This window comes from Drosophila santomea, chromosome 3L, assembly GCF_016746245.2.
Source record: "Drosophila santomea strain STO CAGO 1482 chromosome 3L, Prin_Dsan_1.1, whole genome shotgun sequence".
NCBI lineage: Eukaryota > Metazoa > Arthropoda > Insecta > Diptera > Drosophilidae > Drosophila > Drosophila santomea.
In genome coordinates, this window is record NC_053018.2 from 6,721,861 (window position 1) to 6,741,026 (window position 19,166).

At 43.6% G+C, this 19,166-nt stretch overlaps 7 protein-coding genes across 8 annotated transcripts; 5 read left to right on the forward strand and 2 right to left on the reverse strand.

Annotated features, from left to right (window-relative positions):
- Positions 1-3,576: 3,576 nt before the first annotated feature.
- LOC120449309 (serine protease 1) lies at positions 3,577-7,558 on the forward strand. Of its 2 annotated transcripts, none has more exons than XM_044006079.1 (3): positions 3,577-3,862; positions 3,951-3,985; positions 6,998-7,558. In XM_044006079.1, the coding sequence occupies exons 1-3, from the start codon at positions 3,603-3,605 to the stop codon at positions 7,525-7,527; spliced, it is 825 nt and encodes a 274-aa protein (XP_043862014.1). In that variant the 5' UTR covers positions 3,577-3,602; the 3' UTR covers positions 7,528-7,558. The 2 variants fall into 2 exon arrangements, with proteins under 2 accessions (XP_043862014.1, XP_039487635.1); XM_039631701.2 differs by having other exon boundaries at positions 3,579-3,862; positions 3,951-3,980; positions 6,993-7,558.
- On the forward strand, positions 3,992-6,638 carry LOC120449308. The gene is made up of 2 exons (XM_039631699.1): positions 3,992-6,315; positions 6,372-6,638. Coding segments are annotated over exons 1-2 (1,461 nt in total). The 5' UTR covers positions 3,992-4,855; the 3' UTR covers positions 6,373-6,638.
- A 397-nt stretch (positions 7,559-7,955) lies between the features above and the next one.
- LOC120449828 (serine protease 1) lies at positions 7,956-8,828 on the forward strand. The gene has a single exon (XM_039632477.1). It carries the CDS (start codon positions 7,972-7,974, stop codon positions 8,776-8,778), a length of 807 nt encoding a protein of 268 aa, XP_039488411.1. The 5' UTR covers positions 7,956-7,971; the 3' UTR covers positions 8,779-8,828.
- A 754-nt stretch (positions 8,829-9,582) lies between these two features.
- On the reverse strand, positions 9,583-10,434 carry LOC120449911 (serine protease 1). The gene has a single exon (XM_039632602.1). It carries the CDS (start codon positions 10,412-10,414, stop codon positions 9,626-9,628), a length of 789 nt encoding a protein of 262 aa, XP_039488536.1. The 5' UTR covers positions 10,415-10,434; the 3' UTR covers positions 9,583-9,625.
- Positions 10,435-11,080: 646 nt separating this feature from the next.
- LOC120449664 (protein tantalus) lies at positions 11,081-12,931 on the forward strand. Its single transcript, XM_039632264.2, has 3 exons — positions 11,081-11,366; positions 11,522-11,608; positions 11,662-12,931. The coding sequence occupies exons 2-3, from the start codon at positions 11,553-11,555 to the stop codon at positions 12,500-12,502; spliced, it is 897 nt and encodes a 298-aa protein (XP_039488198.1). The 5' UTR covers positions 11,081-11,366; positions 11,522-11,552; the 3' UTR covers positions 12,503-12,931.
- A 2,725-nt stretch (positions 12,932-15,656) lies between these two features.
- Positions 15,657-17,493, forward strand: LOC120449384 (chymotrypsin BI). Its single transcript, XM_039631822.2, has 3 exons — positions 15,657-16,385; positions 16,441-16,616; positions 16,680-17,493. Exons 1-3 carry the CDS (start codon positions 15,865-15,867, stop codon positions 17,309-17,311), a joined length of 1,329 nt encoding a protein of 442 aa, XP_039487756.1. The 5' UTR covers positions 15,657-15,864; the 3' UTR covers positions 17,312-17,493.
- On the reverse strand, positions 17,302-18,773 carry LOC120449385 (brachyurin). Its single transcript, XM_039631823.2, has 3 exons — positions 18,289-18,773; positions 18,130-18,228; positions 17,302-17,664 (listed from the first exon to the last, which is right to left on the reverse strand). The coding sequence occupies exons 1-3, from the start codon at positions 18,746-18,748 to the stop codon at positions 17,351-17,353; spliced, it is 873 nt and encodes a 290-aa protein (XP_039487757.1). The 5' UTR covers positions 18,749-18,773; the 3' UTR covers positions 17,302-17,350.
- Positions 18,774-19,166: the final 393 nt, after the last annotated feature.

The following is a 19,166-nucleotide window of genomic DNA, read 5'->3' on the forward strand; positions in this document are numbered from 1 at the left end:
ACACAACATCCAACCCAACTTCGTCTTTCACTCCGTGAAAATCCAATTGTCATAGTAGACAAAAATCCCTGGCGTTGGCACACAATAATAAAAAGCGACGGTGGCGAAGAAAAAAAAAAAAAGGAGCCCAGCCAAAAGCAATCTATCGAAAAGGATTTGTTTGCATGGCAGGAATTTATATTTATATATTTCGAGCTGGAAAAAGACTGAGCCTTCTCATATGCAAAAGTCGACGGGATGCCGTCAGCTTATTGATAGAAAATCACAGAGACGGCAAAAATTGTCCACGCTGTGCGTTTTTCTCAAATATTTGCCAAGCCAAGTCGATATTCATGCATATACACATTTCTGTATCCCCATATACCCATATAATAACTTAGTTTGATCCCTGCGCATAAAATTTAATGGTGGCCACTTGTGTTTGTCGTCTGTTCGCCGGATTTGTGTCAGAATATTGACAGTTGGTCGACGTCACAGCAGCGGGACAACAGGGCGTATGTGCAATGCCGCTAAGCTCCCTTTTTACCCAAGTTTTTCTGGTGGGAAGTTGCACTCAGCTTGGGTGTTCGGCACCTGGAAAGAGGTGCTCAGTCCTCAGACTGCCAGCTGCTCCCTAATCAAACTTTTTCAATACATCGCGCATTAAAAACGAGTTGACAAACTGCAACACAAAACTTTGACCAATTCCCGGGACCTGCTAAGTCCTGGGTTAACTTGGTTCACAGCTTTGAGGAATAGGGTGTTCCCCCCTTCAAACGTGAGTCACTCTAACATCTCTACTTACCAAGCAAAATGCAGCAGCAAATTGCATTTTGAAAAAAGAAAAAAAGAATTATATGGCAAACTTTTGCAATGCACTTTACGCAGAGGTTTGAGTAACATCTTGGAAAATGGGGATGATATAAAATGAGGCGATAAGTTGCTTGGCAAGTTTGGGAACCTGCAGAAAAGGTGGCTGGCAAGGACATTACTCATACGCAATGTGAGACTATGACTATTCCGGGAGGCATGATTAATGAGGCGGCTGCTGTTGACATCCCGAAAAGCAATTTGAATTATAGCTGAAAATAGACATAGTTCCCTGTGATAAGTCATCGGCGACAGAAGATGAGAGCAGTTCTGGGCGGGTCAGCTGGGCCAGACAGTTGTCATTAATTCTGGTCAACAAGGAGTCGGAGACGGATTTCTTGAGCTGACCGCAGGCACAGCGACGTTTTCATCACAATTTAATACAAAAAACTTAGCTCAACGATATTTGCTGCACTGCTCAAAACTACGAACTAAAATTATTAACAAATAAAGCAAACAGAATGATTCGGAGCACATCACATAGCAGTTTCTCATACTTAGTCTATGTCCAATTAATATTTATATTTTATTATATTATATTTCTAAAGGATTCAGCTATTATTCTCGATGGGTACCTTGAAAACGTTTTAAGTACTCGTTAACAGTGCTTTGCTATATATTTTTCCAAGTGCCTGTTTCAACATTATTGGATTGGGGGGAAAGCGACAGCCAAAACACACAATCCGAGTGCCAGTGGAAGCGTAATCGATGCGGCTCACATTAGATGGTCGTCCCGGCGAGGACCAAAGCCCAGTTGAAGTGAGCCGGACGGAGTCCTTGGCCAGCCACCAGCATTTCAAGTGCTCCCCAACAGGACCAACAGGACCTACTGACTGACCTCTCCGGGAACTGCTCCCTTCGCTGGCGCTGCTGCTTTTTATCCCAAGCTGCTGCTTCGTTTATCATTTGTTGTTCACTTGTCGAAATTTTATTGCTGCAATCTTGTTTGTCGTCGTCGTCCTCGTCCTTTTCCTTTTCCTCGTCAAAGAAGCGCGCACGCCGGGCGACATTTCAAATGCCATCCTAAGGACTTTTACACACATATATAGCGGAGGTCGCAATTGTAGCAACAAGATATCATGTATATTGTCATGGTTCTTTGTATTATGATGAAGGAATAAAAAACCTACTTTACTAACATAGCTACTTGCACTTCTTTAAAAGCTTTAATTAGTCTAAAAATTACTTTGTTTAATATGAAAACCTGTATCGATATATTAGTTAAATTGTATAATTATTTCTTCGCTTTCCTTCTTTCTTACTTGCTATTATCTTGACCCCAACTGTGTTCGTATCCACTTGAACCAGAGGCGTAGCCATATCCTGATGAATATTCGAGTCCTTTTCTTACTCGCCCCCTTCTACGCAACTGGCTGGGTAAGCCGAATGCTCATTTTATCCAAGAGGACTGGACATTGTTGTTCAGGCTGTCGTTGTCGCAGCCGGAAATGCGTCTAATAAGCGTGTGTGTCGAGTGAGAGCATTACGTATACGTAATATACATTTATACACATATATAAGTGTGTTACATACGTCTCTGTCAGCAATTTAAAGTGCGACCCTTTTTTATTTTTGGTTTTTGGATTGCTTTAAAACGGCTGCTCCACAAACAATGAGAGCAAATATTTCAGGAAAATTAGTTTCCTTTGTTCCTCCAGAGAGTCTGAGACAAAAGAAGCGAAATTTCCCGCAATCAGCGAAAGAAGCAACCATAAAAACGCTCAGCAGTGCAGGGCGAAAACCAAACGAACGGCAGGGGAAAATCAATAAAATGCAGTTAATATAGGGATTAAATAAATGAAAAATACTGCAGGCCAAAGTGTTCGCTCCTCCTTTAAGATAAAATCTATTTTATGCTTGGCATTTATGGCCCAGACACGCACAGTGGCCCACAAAAGTCACTGCCCGACAGCAACACTACACACTACATGTGTCAGCACGAAAGCCAATGAATTGTTTTTATGTGCTAATGTCCGGCAGGATCCGGGCCCAAAATCCGGTATGCCTTTTGCATGCCCGACACGTAAGACGATTTGATTTCAATTTCCCAGATTCAAGCAACTTGCCACTGTCATCTTTGCCCGCCCACCCGAATGAGTTGGCAAGTTTGGCACACCGCTGCGTATGCTTAATACGATTTGGGTTCGACCATCAGATAAGCACTGGGTATTTTAGCCACTCCACTGCGGTGAGTGTCGCCGTAAACAATTTCTGATCGATGGCACCCGAAAGTAATCAAATAATTCGATTAAACCGATTTTGCTTAGCCGGTTTTCCCCAGCTATATATACATACGTACATATACTTGTAGTACCTTAAAGCAGTGCAAAAGTCAGCCAATGTCGTCCATTTTGTCAAAAAAATATCACAGCCGTCATTTGGCGAAATCTATGCTTATCACTTATCACTTATCACTCGAGTGGACGACGTTTGCCGCCAGTTTGCCTGTGAAGTGCGTTTAATTGAAAGCCTGCGGTGTGTAATCTCACTAGTCCGATAAGAGCAGATACTTCTTTTTTATTTTGGGCTTCGCCCAATCAAAGCCGATAAGTGCGACTACATCCTTCTTGGCCGACATCAATAAGAGCAACAATAAAAAAAAAAAAACAGTGCAAATGCCACGACTGATAAGAAATTTCACGCGAATAAACAGAAATGACTTGGTCAGAATACAAGAGACCCGGCCAATTAATCCAATGGTATATAAGTGCCGCCGCGGCCAGTGAGGAATCATTCGTTCTCCGACCATCATCATGAAAGTGCTCGTAGTATTCGCCCTGGCTCTGGCCACCGCCTCCGCCGGTCTGCTGCCCCAGCAGCTGCCGATCCATCCCCGTGACCTGCCCGCCGTGGCCTCGATCGAGGGTCGCATCACCAACGGCAAGACCGCCACTGCCGGCCAGTTCCCCTACCAGGTGGGACTCAGCTTCGCCAGCACCAGCGGCAGCTGGTGGTGCGGTGGTTCCATCATCGACAACCAATGGGTTCTGACTGCTGCTCACTGCACTTCTGGGTGAGTAAAACGTGCTCATCTAAAGCAGTTCCATTTCACATAAGTTATGACGATCAACAATTGGCTAAATTATAAATTATAATTACAGTGCCTCCGCTGTGACCATCTACTACGGAGCCACTGCACAGTGGTTCCCCCAGAGGCCAAAATTCAAAAAATATGAACCAGAATAGATTTGCGCAAAAAGTAAACAAATCATCTCTAAAATGTCCAGACAATACAAGACAAAACCGGTTTTTTCTAGAAAGCTAACGGGACTTTCTAAAAATAGAATTGAAGTCGCAAGCACAAGCTCATTTGCGAAGCGTAGTTGGACGAATTGCATTCTTCTTAATAACAGAGCGAACTTCAAAAAGGTAAAGCGTCAGTAATACTTATCTGATTGATATAATTTAAAATGCAGTTTAAATTTGAAGGTATTTACTTTTATAAATTCATTATGTTAAGTTAATTTCATTGATTTAACACTTTTTTTGTAATTATATTTGATTTAACCTTTTTTGTGTATTTTGTGAACGTCTTTTTCATGTTTACGTAAAGTTTTAGTTGTGTCCCGCCGATACCCCGAAATAAATGTTTATGTCATTGTATTAAAGAGTTTCTTGAGGTAATAAAACTCTTCGAGAATTTTGCGGAAAGTTGCGGATGTGCTTGTTATCGTTAATATACTAACCCAATCTCTTATTTTTTCAAAGTCAAATTTGCCAACGAAGTCTCTGTTTTGCCTTTTTATTGTGCTGTCTGTGTGATTTTGTCTTTCGTGTATGTGTAAAATTTTCAATGCTCATTTAATTAATTATTTTGTCATTTTTTCTGTGTAAATTTGACTTGGCTTAAGACGGCGATTTGTATCAGTGTGTGTTTGAACGCCATCACATTTTTAATTTATGGTGCACAAAAAAGGGTATCTATACAGAAAAAATACAAGAAATTATCACTGCTGTACGAGATGAAATTAAGACTAAAGGCTACATAGTTGAATTGACCGAACATATGCAATGTATTCCAAACCTTTGTAAACAAATTGCTGATTATTGGACACGCTATGATCGAAAGAAATCGTCAGTACTCAAATATAAGTCTGATTGGCTGAATCAAAACGAATCAATTCCAGTGAAAAACATCTCTAAAAAATATCAGCAAAGGGTACAAAGTCCACATCGTGGACGTCAAAAACTTGATTTTGAGGAATCCTCGGCGAGAACAAAGCGACGGCGTATAGCTCATCTGGCCGAATTAGACGAATCTGCTATTTCTTCGTTACGCACTGAATGTGAAATGAAAAATATATTGCCAGCAGATCCCGATGAGGTAATTTCGCTATTAATGGAGACCGCTATGTCTAAAAACCAATATTTGCTTATCAGAAACTTCGTGAACAGCAAAATATCCTTTGATTTTTTTCCATGCTATAAACGTATATTAAATTCAAAGAAAAAGAGATACCCTGAAAACATATCTGTAGACGAATCTCACGCTGAAGTTGAATTACAAAGTTTATTAGATAATACAGCGTCGAGTATTTTAGAGCTACAGGCTAATGTTGTGGAAACAGTCAATGACGATTCTATTGAAAATTTGGTGTTAATTGGAAAATGGGGATTTGATGGAAGTACAGGTCATAGTGAATACAAACAAAAATTTTCCAATAATGATTTAGATGACAAAAGCTTGTTTGTGACATCCTACGTACCACTTCAACTTATTTCAAAATCTGGCAATAAAATAATTTGGAAAAATCCCAGGCCCTCCTCAACGCGTTACTGCAGGCCAATACGTTTCCAGTTCCAAAAAGAGACAAGTCAACTTTCTATCAATGAGGAGAGATATTTTAAAGAGAAAATAAACCTTCTAAAGCGGTCAGTGATTTTTATTCATAATAGAAATATAAACGTTGAACATAGTTTACAACTGACTATGGTGGATGGAAAGGTATGCAATGCCTTAACTGAGTCATCTTCTGCCAAATGTTACATTTGTGGTGCAAATCCAAAAGAAATGAACGATTTGGACAAATGCTTAAACAAAGTTGTAAACAAAGAACATTTCGAGTTTGGTCTTTCTCCCCTTCATGCAAAAATACGCTTCTTTGAATACTTTTTACATATATCTTACAAGTCCTCCGTCAAGATGTGGCAGGTGAGAGATCCGGAAAAAAAATTGGAAGTAATGAAAAGAAAGCAAAAAATTCAAAAAGAATTTCGCGAAAAAATGGGATTAATAGTTGACAAGCCCAGAGATGGGGGTAGAGGATCATCAAACGACGGAAATGTCGCTAGAAAATTCTTTTCTAATCCAAAATTGGCATCTGATATTACAGGAATAGATGAAAACTTGATCCATCGTTGTGCCACTATACTTCAAGCTATTGCATCGGGCTACAAAATTAATGCCAAGAAATTTAATGAATACGCTTTAGAAACTGCCAAGCAACTGACAAAAAAATATTCATGGTACTATTTGCCGGCTACAGTTCACAAGGTATTAATTCATGGATCTGCAATTATAGAACATGCAATTATATCAATTGGAGAGCTTTCCGAGGAAGCTGCGGAATCAAACAACAAAGAAATTAAAAAATGTAGACTTTATCACAGCCGGAAAATGTCACGGATTATTACAAACACCGACATTTTGAATGCACTCCTTCTACGCTCCGATCCGTTTATAACCGGACAGAGGGACCTTGAGAAAAAGGATAAGTCAACTTTGCTTGAATCTGTTTATAGTTTGCTAGAGGAAACATTGTAAAATTAATAATAAAGTATTAAATTAATTTCTAATATGCATTTTTATATTTTTCATTAGTTTTTTCCAAACAACAAAAATAAAGAAGAAGAGAATAGAGAGAAGAATAAGACTCCATAAAGTATATATATTTGTCTGCCTGCCCATTTGTCAAAAATATACACGAATTAACCTGGTTTTATTTGCTAAAAAAAATTATTGCCTACTTATAGGTGCTTGAAAAGGGGTTTTTTTGCATTTTGGTGGGGAAGGGGGCTCCAATCCTAACAATTTTTACACCATGCTTACTGAAGCACTATTGGATCCCTGAGGTTAAATTTGAGGTTTCTAACTGCACTGGAAGTATTTATGGCCGCGTCTCCATACAAGAGGAACCACTGTGCACTGTGCGCACCAGCGCCAAGCTCACCCAGACCGTTGCCAGCTCCAACTTCGTGCAGCATGCCAGCTACAACTCGGCTGTGCTGAGGAACGACATTTCCCTGATCAAGACCCCGTCGGTTTCCTTCACCACCGATATCAACAAGGTTGAGCTGCCCGCTCTTGCCGGTACCTACTCCACCTACGCCGGCCAGAACGCCGTTGCCTCCGGATGGGGCAAGATCTCCGATGCCGCCTCCAGCGTCGCTAGCACCCTGCAGTACGAAAACTTCTCTGTTGTGTCCGTCGCCGTTTGCCAGGACACCTATGGCTCTCTGATCGCCACCAACAAGGTGATTTGCGTTGCCACCCCCAACAAGACATCCACCTGCAACGGCGACTCTGGCGGCCCACTGGTCCTTGTCAGCGACGGCAAGCTCATCGGTGTCACCTCCTTCGTGTCCAGCGCTGGTTGCGAGTCCGGTGCCCCTGCTGGCTTCACCCGTGTGACCAGCTACTTGGACTGGATCAAGACCAACTCCGGCGTCTCCTACTAAGCACAACATGAATAAAACGATTATTAACTAACACCGAGACTCTTCGATTCTGGGAAAACTGTGGCCAGGTTAGGTTTGAACTGGTTAGAAAATAATACAAACATATTTTGCAGCATACTTTTAAGCTAAAAACAAGAGAGATCGCTATAGTCGATATCCCCTACTATCAAATACCCGATGGCTACGAACTTGGTTCGGAAAAGCTTCTTTCCACCTTTTCCATAATCATCACCGAACCTAGTACAAGGTACAGGTACACGGGTACTCTACGAGTATCTTTTTTAAGTTATATACAAAGTAGGAGGAAGTCCAAATGCTCGAATATGAAGGGAGATCGTAAATCTTCGACACAACGGATTACGGATATTTACAACCACTCATTCAGGAGGCTATATAAGAAGTTGTGCCAGTGAATTTGCTAACAGTGGAAAACGTACCAAGACGATGAAGGTGCTAGGTGTTCTGATAATTTCGGCTTTTGCCTTGACGGCGGCCTATGAAAAGGCTGTGCCCGTGAAGGACATGCCCGCGGACAAGAGGATCAACGGACGGATTACCAATGGATATCCCGCCTACGAGGGCAAGGTGCCCTACATCGTAGCCCTGCGATTCGAGAGCGGAAACGGTGGCTGGAACTGCGGTGGCTCCATCATTGGCCACGAATGGGTACTCACTGCCGCCCACTGCACCTACGGAGCCAGTTACGTGAACATCAACTACGGAGCCGTGTGGCGCCACCAGCCGCAGTTCACCCACGTCTCATCGGACATGATTACCCATCCCGACTACGATACCGGCAACTTGCGCAACGACATCGCTCTGATTCGCACTCCGCACGTGGACTTCTGGTCGCTGGTCAACAAGGTGGAGCTCCCGAGGTACGATGATCGCTACAACAACTTCTACGGCTGGTGGGCCCTGCTCTCCGGATGGGGCGCTACCTCCGATACCAGCGGCATGACCGACTACCTCAACTGCGTGGACATCCAGATATCGGACAACAGCGTCTGCATGGACTACTACGGCAGCCACTTCATCACCGAGAACAGCCTGTGCTACGCCACGCCCGAGAACAAGGGCTCCTGCGGCGGCGACTCCGGCGGCCCACTCGTCCTCCACGACGGCAATCGCCTGGTGGGCATCGTGTCCTTCGGATCCGCCGACGGCTGCCTGTCCAACGGCCCCAAGGGATTGACCCGTGTGACCGGCTACTTGGACTGGATCCGTGACCACACTGGCATTTCCTACTAATATATTTCGCCAATTTAAGGAAATAAACGATATACAATAATGCATCCAAATCCGTTGGTATTTAGTATCCTTGTTATCCTTTATATTTGTAATAGGATATTAGAAAAATATTACGATCTATGATCTACTGTAAATGGCTCATACTTCGTACTTTTATACGACAATTATATATTATATAATTATAAACATATTAATATTCGCAAAAAAACAGAAAATCGATTTTCGCCAAACTTTCAATATTTACGATTGGTATTTTCGGTATAACTCGGCTAAAAATGGTCAGAAAGTTAAAAGAATTACATTTTTGTACTCCAAATTAACAGTACTAACCAAACAAATCACTTTTTGAACGACTCTGTTAAAATAATTTTTGGCCAAATTTTCGCATTTTTTGTAAGGGGTACCATCATCAAAATTTGCAAAAAAAGTGAAAAGAATAGAATTTTTTTTTGAAAACACAGTTTGGTTGGAAATTTAATTACGAACTCAACGAGGTATGACATTCCACATTCGGACCAATATTTCGAATGTTCTGATCAAAATACTGATATTTATAATCGCAAAAACGCAGAAAATCGATTTTCGGCAAAAGGATAAAATCATCATCAAAAATTGCAAAAAATATGAAAAAAATAAAATTTTTTTTTTGAAAACACTGATTGGAAATTTAATTACGAACTCAGCGAGGTATGACATTCCATATTCGGACCAATTTTTCGATTGATGTGATGAAAATACTAATAAATATATAAATCAACCTTCAGTTTCTGCAACTTGATCGCCAGTAAAGAAAATCAATAACCCTTTATATTTTCGTTTAGCGCATTTTTATTGAATCATCTCCATTTTAGTAAGAGATTCCAGTGTGGTCGCGGATCCAGTCCAGGTAGCTGGTGACGCGCACCATTCCCTTGGGACCGTTGGAGAGGCAGCCGGCGGAGGAGCCGAAGGACACGATGCCCACCTGGCGGTTGCCGTCGTGGAGGACCAATGGGCCGCCGGAGTCTCCGCTGCAGGTGCCCTTGTTCTCGGGCGTGGGGATGCAGATGAGGTCGCCGGAGAAGCTGCCATAGTAGTTCTCGCACACGGAGTTCTCGCCGATCTGGACATCCACGCAGTTCAGGTACTCGGAGACGCCGACATCGTCGGAGGTCTTGCCCCATCCGGAGACGAGGGCCCACCAGCCTTGGTAGTTGTTGTAGCGATCGTCATACCTGGGCAGCTCAACCTTGTTGACCAGCGACCAGAAGTCGACGTGCGGGGTGCGAATCAGAGAGATGTCACCAGATCCGTGCTCGATGAAGTCGTTGCGTCCCACCCAGTGGGTGTACTGTGCCTGCAGGCGCCAGAGGGCTCCGTAGTAGATGGTCACCGATTCCATGCCATCGGTGCAGTGCTTGGCGGTCATCACCCAGGTGTTGCCGATGATGGAGCCGCCGCACCAGGTGCCACCGCCGTTCTTGCTGAAGCCCAAGCCGACAATGTAGGGCACCTTGCCCTCGTAGGCAGGATATCCCATGGTGATCCTACCCTCGATCGAGGCCTTGCCCACGGGCACATCCTTCCAGAAGACCGCCTTCTCGAAAGCCGTGGCGGAGGCAATCACCCCCAGGAGCAGAACCGCTAGCACCTTCATCTTAGTTAAGTTTAGCACACTTAATAATAGTAAACAAACAAACGCCCCACTTTTATAGGACTTCTTTTCAACCGGAAACGAAATAATCCGCAGGGAACATTATTTACAACTCTCAGATAACCACGGTCCATGTTTTGTATGCGGATCGTGAATGGAAAGTGCCACTTTCGATAAGATTTAAATGTGTCCATTATCAATGGAGGCTTGTCGGAATTGGATTTATTATGACAATAAAATATATTTGTTTTATTACTCTAAACGGGATTATACCCAAATATAATTACATTTTACAATAAACAAATATAATATAAATAATATATATATAAATAAAACCGTAGCTGCGAATGCCTTTTTTTTAACGGAAGTGCATAAATTTACACTATTTAAATGTAACGGCTACTTTCAAGCAGTGCTACCACTCATTAAGTAAGCGAGTGCACCAACCATTCGGCCTTGCCACATTTTTACGTTGCTCAGTTGAGCTGAAAATATTTGACATTTTCACTAGGAAGCACTGAATCTTGATCTAAAACAGCACCTTAGATAAGGTTTTAAGCTATTTAATAATTCTGACAAAATGTTTTTTCGAAAGTAGCGAATATTGGGTTCACTAAAAACGAAATCGATAGCTGATATCTCTGTTGGCCGACTACTCGACTTATCGATAATATTGTGAGTGGTTGAACCAGCTCTAATCCAAGCTGTTTATTTTACAAAAAGAACACAAAAGTTGTAATTTTGCCATTTAATTGTACGCAAAAAAGAACTTTGCGGCATCTTTGCATATAGTTGAACCCAGATTTCAGAAAAACCCTATTTGGCAGCGATATATTTCGCTTAAAAATAGCAAATTGCCGATATATTACCCCCCGGAGTGACAAAGATCTGCATTTTCAGACAGACGCCTGCAGAAAAAAGGGTTTTACAACAAGAAATGCGCGATTTTGCAAAGGTAAGTAAACTATAGGATATCTTTGACGTCCTAAAACTCTATTTCAAGTTAGTCAGCAGAACCAATAGTATCTACTGATATCTTTGAGCTAATATACAAAGAATAAACCTCTCCATCACAATAGAAAACTACATGTACATACATATGCATTTTAGGAATGATTTCTAGAGTTCAACGGCAAATATAATGGATAACATTGTCTACGACTTTGCCAAGATCACGTTTCAACCAAAGGAGAACAGGTAAGTCTCTAGAATACATCTACCAGGAACTATCCTGAAAATCCTCACTTCAGGTCATCCACCAGCTCGAATCTCTCGTGGCGACTGAAGGAGATGGCCATGTCGGACATGGAGGAGATGCAGGACACATCCGAGCCCATAGCTGCGCCCGATTCCGATGACAATGTCAGCAGTGCATCGCAAGACTCCGACGATGTGGACTCGCAGTTGAGTCGCTGCGAGGACAACGATGACGACAGCGATTGCATCAGTGGATCATCCAGACGAAGTTCCAGTTTTGGAGCTCGAGCGGGCGTGTCTCGTCGCAGGATGCCCGCCAGGGTGTCCAAGGACAACTTCAACCGGATCTGCAGCGCCATCATGAAACCCATCAAAAAGAAGCAACGCAAAGAGCTGAACACAAATGCGCAAACGCTGAAGAGCATTGAAAAGATCTACACCAACAAGCGCATGAAAAAGTTCACGCCCACCAATCTGGAGACAATCTTCGAGGAACCCAGCGACGAGAATGCCGCCGATGCTGAGGACGACAGCGAGGAGTGCTCCATCAGCAGCCAAGTGAAGGTAGTCAAGGTTTGGGGTCGCAAACTTCGCCGGGCCATATCCTTCAGCGATGGTCTGAACAAGAACAAGATCCTGTCGAAGAGACGTCGCCAGAAGGTGAAGAAGACCTTTGGCAAGCGATTCGCACTCAAGAAAATTTCCATGACCGAGTTCCACGATCGCCTGAACAAGAGCTTCGACAGTGCCATGCTGGAGGGGGATGATGGAGAGGCGGGAGGTTCGGTGGAGACCATCGAGCTACCCAAGACATCCATGACCATGGAAGACATACAGCTGCCGGCAATGAGCAGCCAACACCAGTTCCTCATGCAACCGGCGGGCTTTGAGTAGAGAGACTGAATGATCCATTGAGTGCGCCTCCCATTATTCTTCATTGCATTAAAACTAGCTAATAGTGCCCAAAAACAAATGTACTGATACCAATTATGAAGTTAGGTTTTACGTTCGTTTGGTTTACTTCACACACCTTAGTCTTAAGCCCCATAAAAGTTATATGAGTGTAAATAGCATGTAGAAGAAAACAAAATAAGAGCTATACCTAGAACTAAACTTATCCAGCCATAGAATACGATTCTGTGCCTAGCCATTAAGATCATAAATAAAAGATGAAAACACATACATATCCATGCACTGTCGCTCGGAAAATCTTGTAAATTCAATGGAATTTTATAATACTGTTGGATTCATGATTGAATTTCTTTTAAATTTGTATTAGACATTATAATTTATTGGACAAGAATAAAATAGTTTTTTTCGAAATGTTTTTGTAACTTAACACAGTTTGTTATTTATAATTTAACTCAGCTATTTTTATTAGTTCCCCAAATTCCAGTAAATTTCGTGACATAATAGGCTATAAAGAGCGATTTGGGGTGGTAAACAGTGCGCTAACGAGGAACACTAAAAGAAACTTATAAAAGAAACCCAAATCGAATGCGAAACGGAAGCGAAACGCACCGAGGTGGCCAAAATCCTGGACGAATTGTGCGAGCCGGGTGGCGTTCAAGCTCAATTATTTAACGGCCGCCGCGTGATTAGCAAGTGCAATAAAATGCAGTAACAAAAACGCGCCCATTATTAATGAGTGCAACATGCAACGGGCGCGATTATGCAGCAAATATAAATGTATAGATGTAGACAAAGATATAGACATAGATATAGATATAGACGCACCACCGCACGATATCGAACTGCACCACCGTCGCCTAACGAGGGGGAGGTGGGTGGTGCTGTGGTGCTGTGTTGCAGTGGTGCTGTGGCGCTGTGTTGTGGTGCATTTGCTGTTGCTGTTGCATTTGCATAATCATGCTGTTGTGCCTCACTGTTGTTGCAGCCTCATTACATTCGGCTTCATTTCGATCCGATCGCGATCTGATTTACCTCAATTCGATTCCATTCGATTCGATTTGAGCATATCACATCATCGGCGAGCGCGAGACGATTTGATTTATTTGCTTGGCTAGGCACACAGACCGCAGTAATTTCCTAAATCGACAACAATGGCCAACCGACAGGTAACAGAAATACTTTCAACACCAAATAAAGCTGATTATCTCAGTCGGTAGGCGGCAGGCGGTGCACGAATTAATTTAATTAACAACACATGCATATTTTATGCTGCACTTCATTTCCTGCTAAGAATTCTACACATGCCATTGCCGCCAGTGAGTTGAGCTGCATGCAACCGCATGGAAAACTGTTAATTTGTCTATGAGCCACCGACAGCTGTCCGCCCGCCAATCCAAATACCCAACTCAAACCTAAACCCAAAGCCAGGCCAGAGACCAGGCACCTTCCCTTGAACCTCCCACATCTGCCCTGGCAATAACCTTGAGCTCTGCAGTCCCAGTAGTCGGCTTAATTTGAATCAAAGGCGTACCATCAAGTTGCAGCTACTGTGGTTGGTGCAGACAAATCGCACAGTCAAGCCTCGCGAACTGGAACACTTTTTAAGCACCACTGTGAGACTTGAAATGAGAGCTGGATCTATAGAAACTGCATTTAAAATATGTTGTGAGTTTTACTTAAATTTAAAGTTATAAATTGTAGAATTTGTATTTAATGTAACTTCTTCACTAAGTAATAAGCTATGTTTCGGTATGATACTTTGTGGAATAGAAATCAAGTTAAGCATACAGAGGCTTCACTGTGCGACCAAATAAAATCCCAAGTTAGGCTGAAGATGGAACAGAGGCGGCTTGCAAATCGTATAACTATAACAGCTTCACTTACAGCAAACCACTGGAGTTTTTTTTCTCAATGGAAGACTCCAAGAAAAAAAAAAGAAAAAATATATAAAACACGATCGCAAATGCATAATGAAGATGGAGTTAAAGCGAGAAGTGAGTGAAGTGGGGAGTGATGTAATAGCGCCAAAGCGGGCGGATAACTAGAGTTACAGCTTCGCATTCAATTTAAATGGCAAAACCACAAACACAGGCCGAGATCCACGGTGAAATGTAACCTATGCGGCACATATATCCATTTTTGCGACTAAAATGCGGACCAACGTTTGTGGCAAAGGGCGGATTTCGACTGCGAAAAGTGACAGTTCCTCAATGAAAAGAAGAGTCAAGAGTCAGATGCAAATACTAAAGAGAGAGAGTGATCGTCGATTGACAGGGGAGCATTATTCAGTGGTAAATTAATCCAAATTGATGCAACTGCAATTGTGCGCGGCCAGCTGAAATGCAGCCAAATAGATGAAATAATTAAGGCGGCGCGCAATTTTAGCGCTGCTGGCAAAAGAGTTTATAAAAATGCTGGCAACCTGCGCGCCGGCGCAGTGGCTAAATAGACGCGAAGAAAGCAGTACTGGCGGCGGACTGGAGGTTACGACGCGCGTTGCGATTTCAACTGAGGTTTTCAAAGCGGTTAAGTGTCCAGTAACCAGCGTAACGGCTTTGCCAAACGGGAAAAACAAAAGTGAGCAGTGGGTGAACGAGTGGCAGGAGGCGAGCGTCGCGGAAGTGGGTTGCAAGTGGACGCAAAGGAAGTCAGGAAGTCGAAGTGCAGCTGTCGAAAGGAAAGCAGTTTTCACTGTCAAGGAAGCAGTGGCCAGAACGGAACAAGCAGCGCAAGACTTCCAGGAAGCAGGATAGAAAGCAGTTCGGGGAATTTCAGTGTTACCTTTGTACCGAGGCATTAGTACAGAACTTTTAAACGAGTAAATCGGAATAAAAATATAAACAATTAAATGTGTGCTTACATACAAACATAGGGAAGTAAGAACAAAAAGCTGTTAAGACAAACTGACCAGACACGCGAGATATTCGTGCGAAATATATAAATCTTAATACCAATAACTCTTTTAAGCCGAGTGTTTAGGTGAAGATAAGAATTTAATATCAATTAAATTAACTAAAATTTCATTACAAACGAACTGGACTAGTGGGATATATTTAAGTGGTTCAGCAGCAACGAGTAGAAAGATCTTTGAGATTAGTAGTAAAAGCAAGTAAGAAAACAGGGCTCCAGGAAGTTGCTTCCCCAGGAAACCAAGTAGTTTAGAATTCGTACAAAAACATAACGGCGCCGGAAGTAAGCAGTCTTAGAATCCCCGCATTCAGCTAAACAGGAAACCATGCAAAGGAAACACAGTTAGCAGTGAAAGCAGTCGAATCAACATAAGTGCCAGCAATTGCACTAGCAATTAAAAATTAAATGCGTGCGCGAACAAAGCGACCAAGCCAATGTCCAAACAATCTGTGCATACAAGTGCCACGCAGCTGCTGCTCATTTGGCTGACATGGCTAACGATGCACTGCATAGCGCTGGACTGGCAGCAGGTTAAGCCGATGTACCTGGTGTCCATGTACCCCGGTCCCGACGGTCTCTCCTCTTCCTCATCCTCCCCTTTTACCTCCTCCGCATCCTCGTCCGGTTCCCAGGAGCACGATGCGGAAATGAGTGCCAGCAACGTGGACAATCGGCATATGAAGGGGTTGGGAATGGGCAGGGGGTTGGGCTCATTCAGCGAAGAGGACGATCGGGAGCCACTGGTTCTTAATCTGGAAACCACGCCGCTGATGGAGAAGATGCTGCCCGAGGGCGCGATGGCCATGGATCGCATCTTCGGCGGTGATGTTGGCAATCCCCACTGTTTTCCCTACCAGGTGGGAATGCTGCTTCAAAGACCCAAGGGTCTGTACTGGTGTGGTGGCTCACTGATCTCTGATAAGCATGTCATCACTGCCGCCCACTGTGTTGACATGTAAGTGACCATAAAAGATAGTAACGATGTTTTCTTAAGCTTCTACATTTTGCAGGGCAAAGAGGGCCCTGGTATTCCTGGGCGCCAATGAGATCAAGAACGCCAAGGAGAAGGGACAGGTTCGACTGATGGTGCCTAGCGAAAACTTCCAGATCTACCCCACCTGGAATCCAAAGAGATTGAAGGATGACATTGCCCTGGTCAGACTGCCTCATGCCGTCAGCTTTAATGGTGAGTGAGGTTATGAAAAAGTTGTGAAACTACCTATAATTTGTTGATAATACATCATTTTAGAGCGCATCCATCCCATTCAATTGCCGAAGAGGCACTACGAGTACCGCAGTTTCAAGAACAAGCTGGCCATCGCATCCGGCTGGGGTCGCTATGCCACCGGAGTCCATGCGATCAGCAATGTGCTGCGCTATGTCCAGCTGCAGATCATCGATGGACGGACGTGCAAGTCCAACTTTCCGCTCTCCTATCGAGGTACAAACATATGCACCAGTGGACGGAATTCCCGTTCCACGTGCAACGGGGATTCGGGAGGACCTTTGGTTCTCCAAAGGCGGCACTCGAAGAAGAGAGTTCTGGTGGGCATTACATCCTTTGGCAGCATATACGGCTGCGATCGCGGCTATCCGGCGGCCTTCACCAAAGTGGCCTCATATTTGGATTGGATTAGCGATGAGACTGGTGTAAGTGCCCACCAGGATACCACGGAGGCAATATTCTTCGATCAGTATGTACGGGAGTATGGCAAACCACGACAAAGTCGACGCTTGGAAAAGGAGGAGCAGCTGGAAGACGATGTGCCCGACGAACTAGATGTGCATCCGAGACCCGTTTCCGATGAAGACATCTCCGAAGATGTCAGACCACGAACCCGGTCACGACCACACTCCGAACACGAGTTTTATTTCTTGTAACCCAAAAATAAACGTTTATTTTAAGATCAAAATCAACGCTTAGTTGCCGTTGTTGACCACACCAGTCTGTGCTTCAATCCAGTCCAGGTAGTAAGTGATACGGGTGAAGACACCGGGCCATCCCACCTCGCAGCCGAGGGCAATGCCGAAGGAGGTGGCTCCAATCAGTGTGTTGCTGCCGTCATCGAGGACCAGAGGGCCGCCGGAGTCGCCGTTGCAGGTGGAGATGCCGCCGGTGGTCTTGATGCAGATGTTGCTGTCGGCAACCAGGCCGAAGTACCAGGGGGAGCAGCCGCTGTTGTTCATGATGGGCACCTTGGCGTACTGCAGAATGTCGGTGGCTCCGGTGGCAGCTGAAAAGTAAGGAAATATAGCTTAGAACAGTTCTTTGATAGTTTATAATTATAACAACTATCATTACATATATGTTTAGAGATTAAATACTCATTAAGCTTGTTTAAAAATAAAATTAAGTGTTAAAAAAGCGAGACAAGATTAGAGTACATAAAAATCGAGTTTTGATAATAAATTTCAAGTACTTTTTGCGACGAGATTGAAAAGATTATATTCACTTGGACAAAGGTAAAATATCGTGTGAAATGGGTTTTTTCGATCGTAAATTAAATCAATGAAATACCAAGAATAGATTGGTTACGTTTGCCACAAATTTCTTGATCACTTTAGTCACTCGCAGAATATGTTAGCTGAGTTTTCATATTTTGCAAGTGCCAAACTGGCTAGTTGCGTAGTAAATGCCTAACTTTCTCTGCTAGTTAAACATTGGAGTTCATTTTTACTAGGGTCTAAGGGTCACTTACAGTCGCTGATCTTGCCCCATCCGGAGGCAATGGCATTCTCTCCGCCGTAGGTGTTGAAGCTGTCGGACTTCACGGGCAGTTTAGCGGGCTGGATGTACTCTATAAAGAATTTAACTAGTAACAAATTTCTGCAATAAAAACGTGTGACGAAAAACTCACCGTTGAACTCAATGGGCACTGGCAGCTTGATAAGCGAAATATCGTTGGTGATGGTCTCGGCGATCCAATTCTCGTGCACGATCACATTCTTGGTCTCCACAAAGATGATCTGCTGTCCCACCTCCTTGGCGTTGGTGCGATCGTGGGCGCCCAGATAGACATCCACGCCGGTGGTCAAACTGTCCGTGCAATGGGCGGCGGTGATGATCCAGCGGTCGCTAATGATGGTGCCACCGCACCAGGCAGCTCCTCCGTTCACGTACAGCAGTAGTCCCACCTGGTAGGGGAACTGGTTGGGCTCCGCGATCTGTCCACCGGTAATCCTGCCGCCGGGCAGCGTCTCGCCATGAACCTTGGGCATCGGAGTCTCGATGTTCAGGTTCTTGACCGACTGCCAGTCGACGGACTGGGCACCCAGGATGGTGGCCAAAAGCACAACCGTAGCACAGGCGAATTTCATTTTGATCACAACTAAGGTGTTGGCCAAGAACGCGGGCACTTTTATACGGATTTTAAAGGGAGCGTGGGTATCATAATTCATCGATTATCTTTGCTGAATTAACCCGACTGGAGTTAAACGAGGTGATTTATAATCGTCTATTGGCCACTGCTGATAGAGCCGATGCCACCGTTATTCGTAGCGATAAGGCGGGAAAGCAAACCAAAAAGTGTGAATCGGTTTTGCCCCAATATTGGCAATAAAACGCAATCATAACAAGAGTAATCAGTTTGTAGTGGGCTTATCTGGAGCAGTGATGACAAACCACAGGCAATTAACCATTTAAAGATGGTAGATTATAGATTTTCTGAAACTAGTATTATCTAACTCTTCAATAAGACGTTTAATAATCATTTCTGGAACAACATGCCATGGTAGA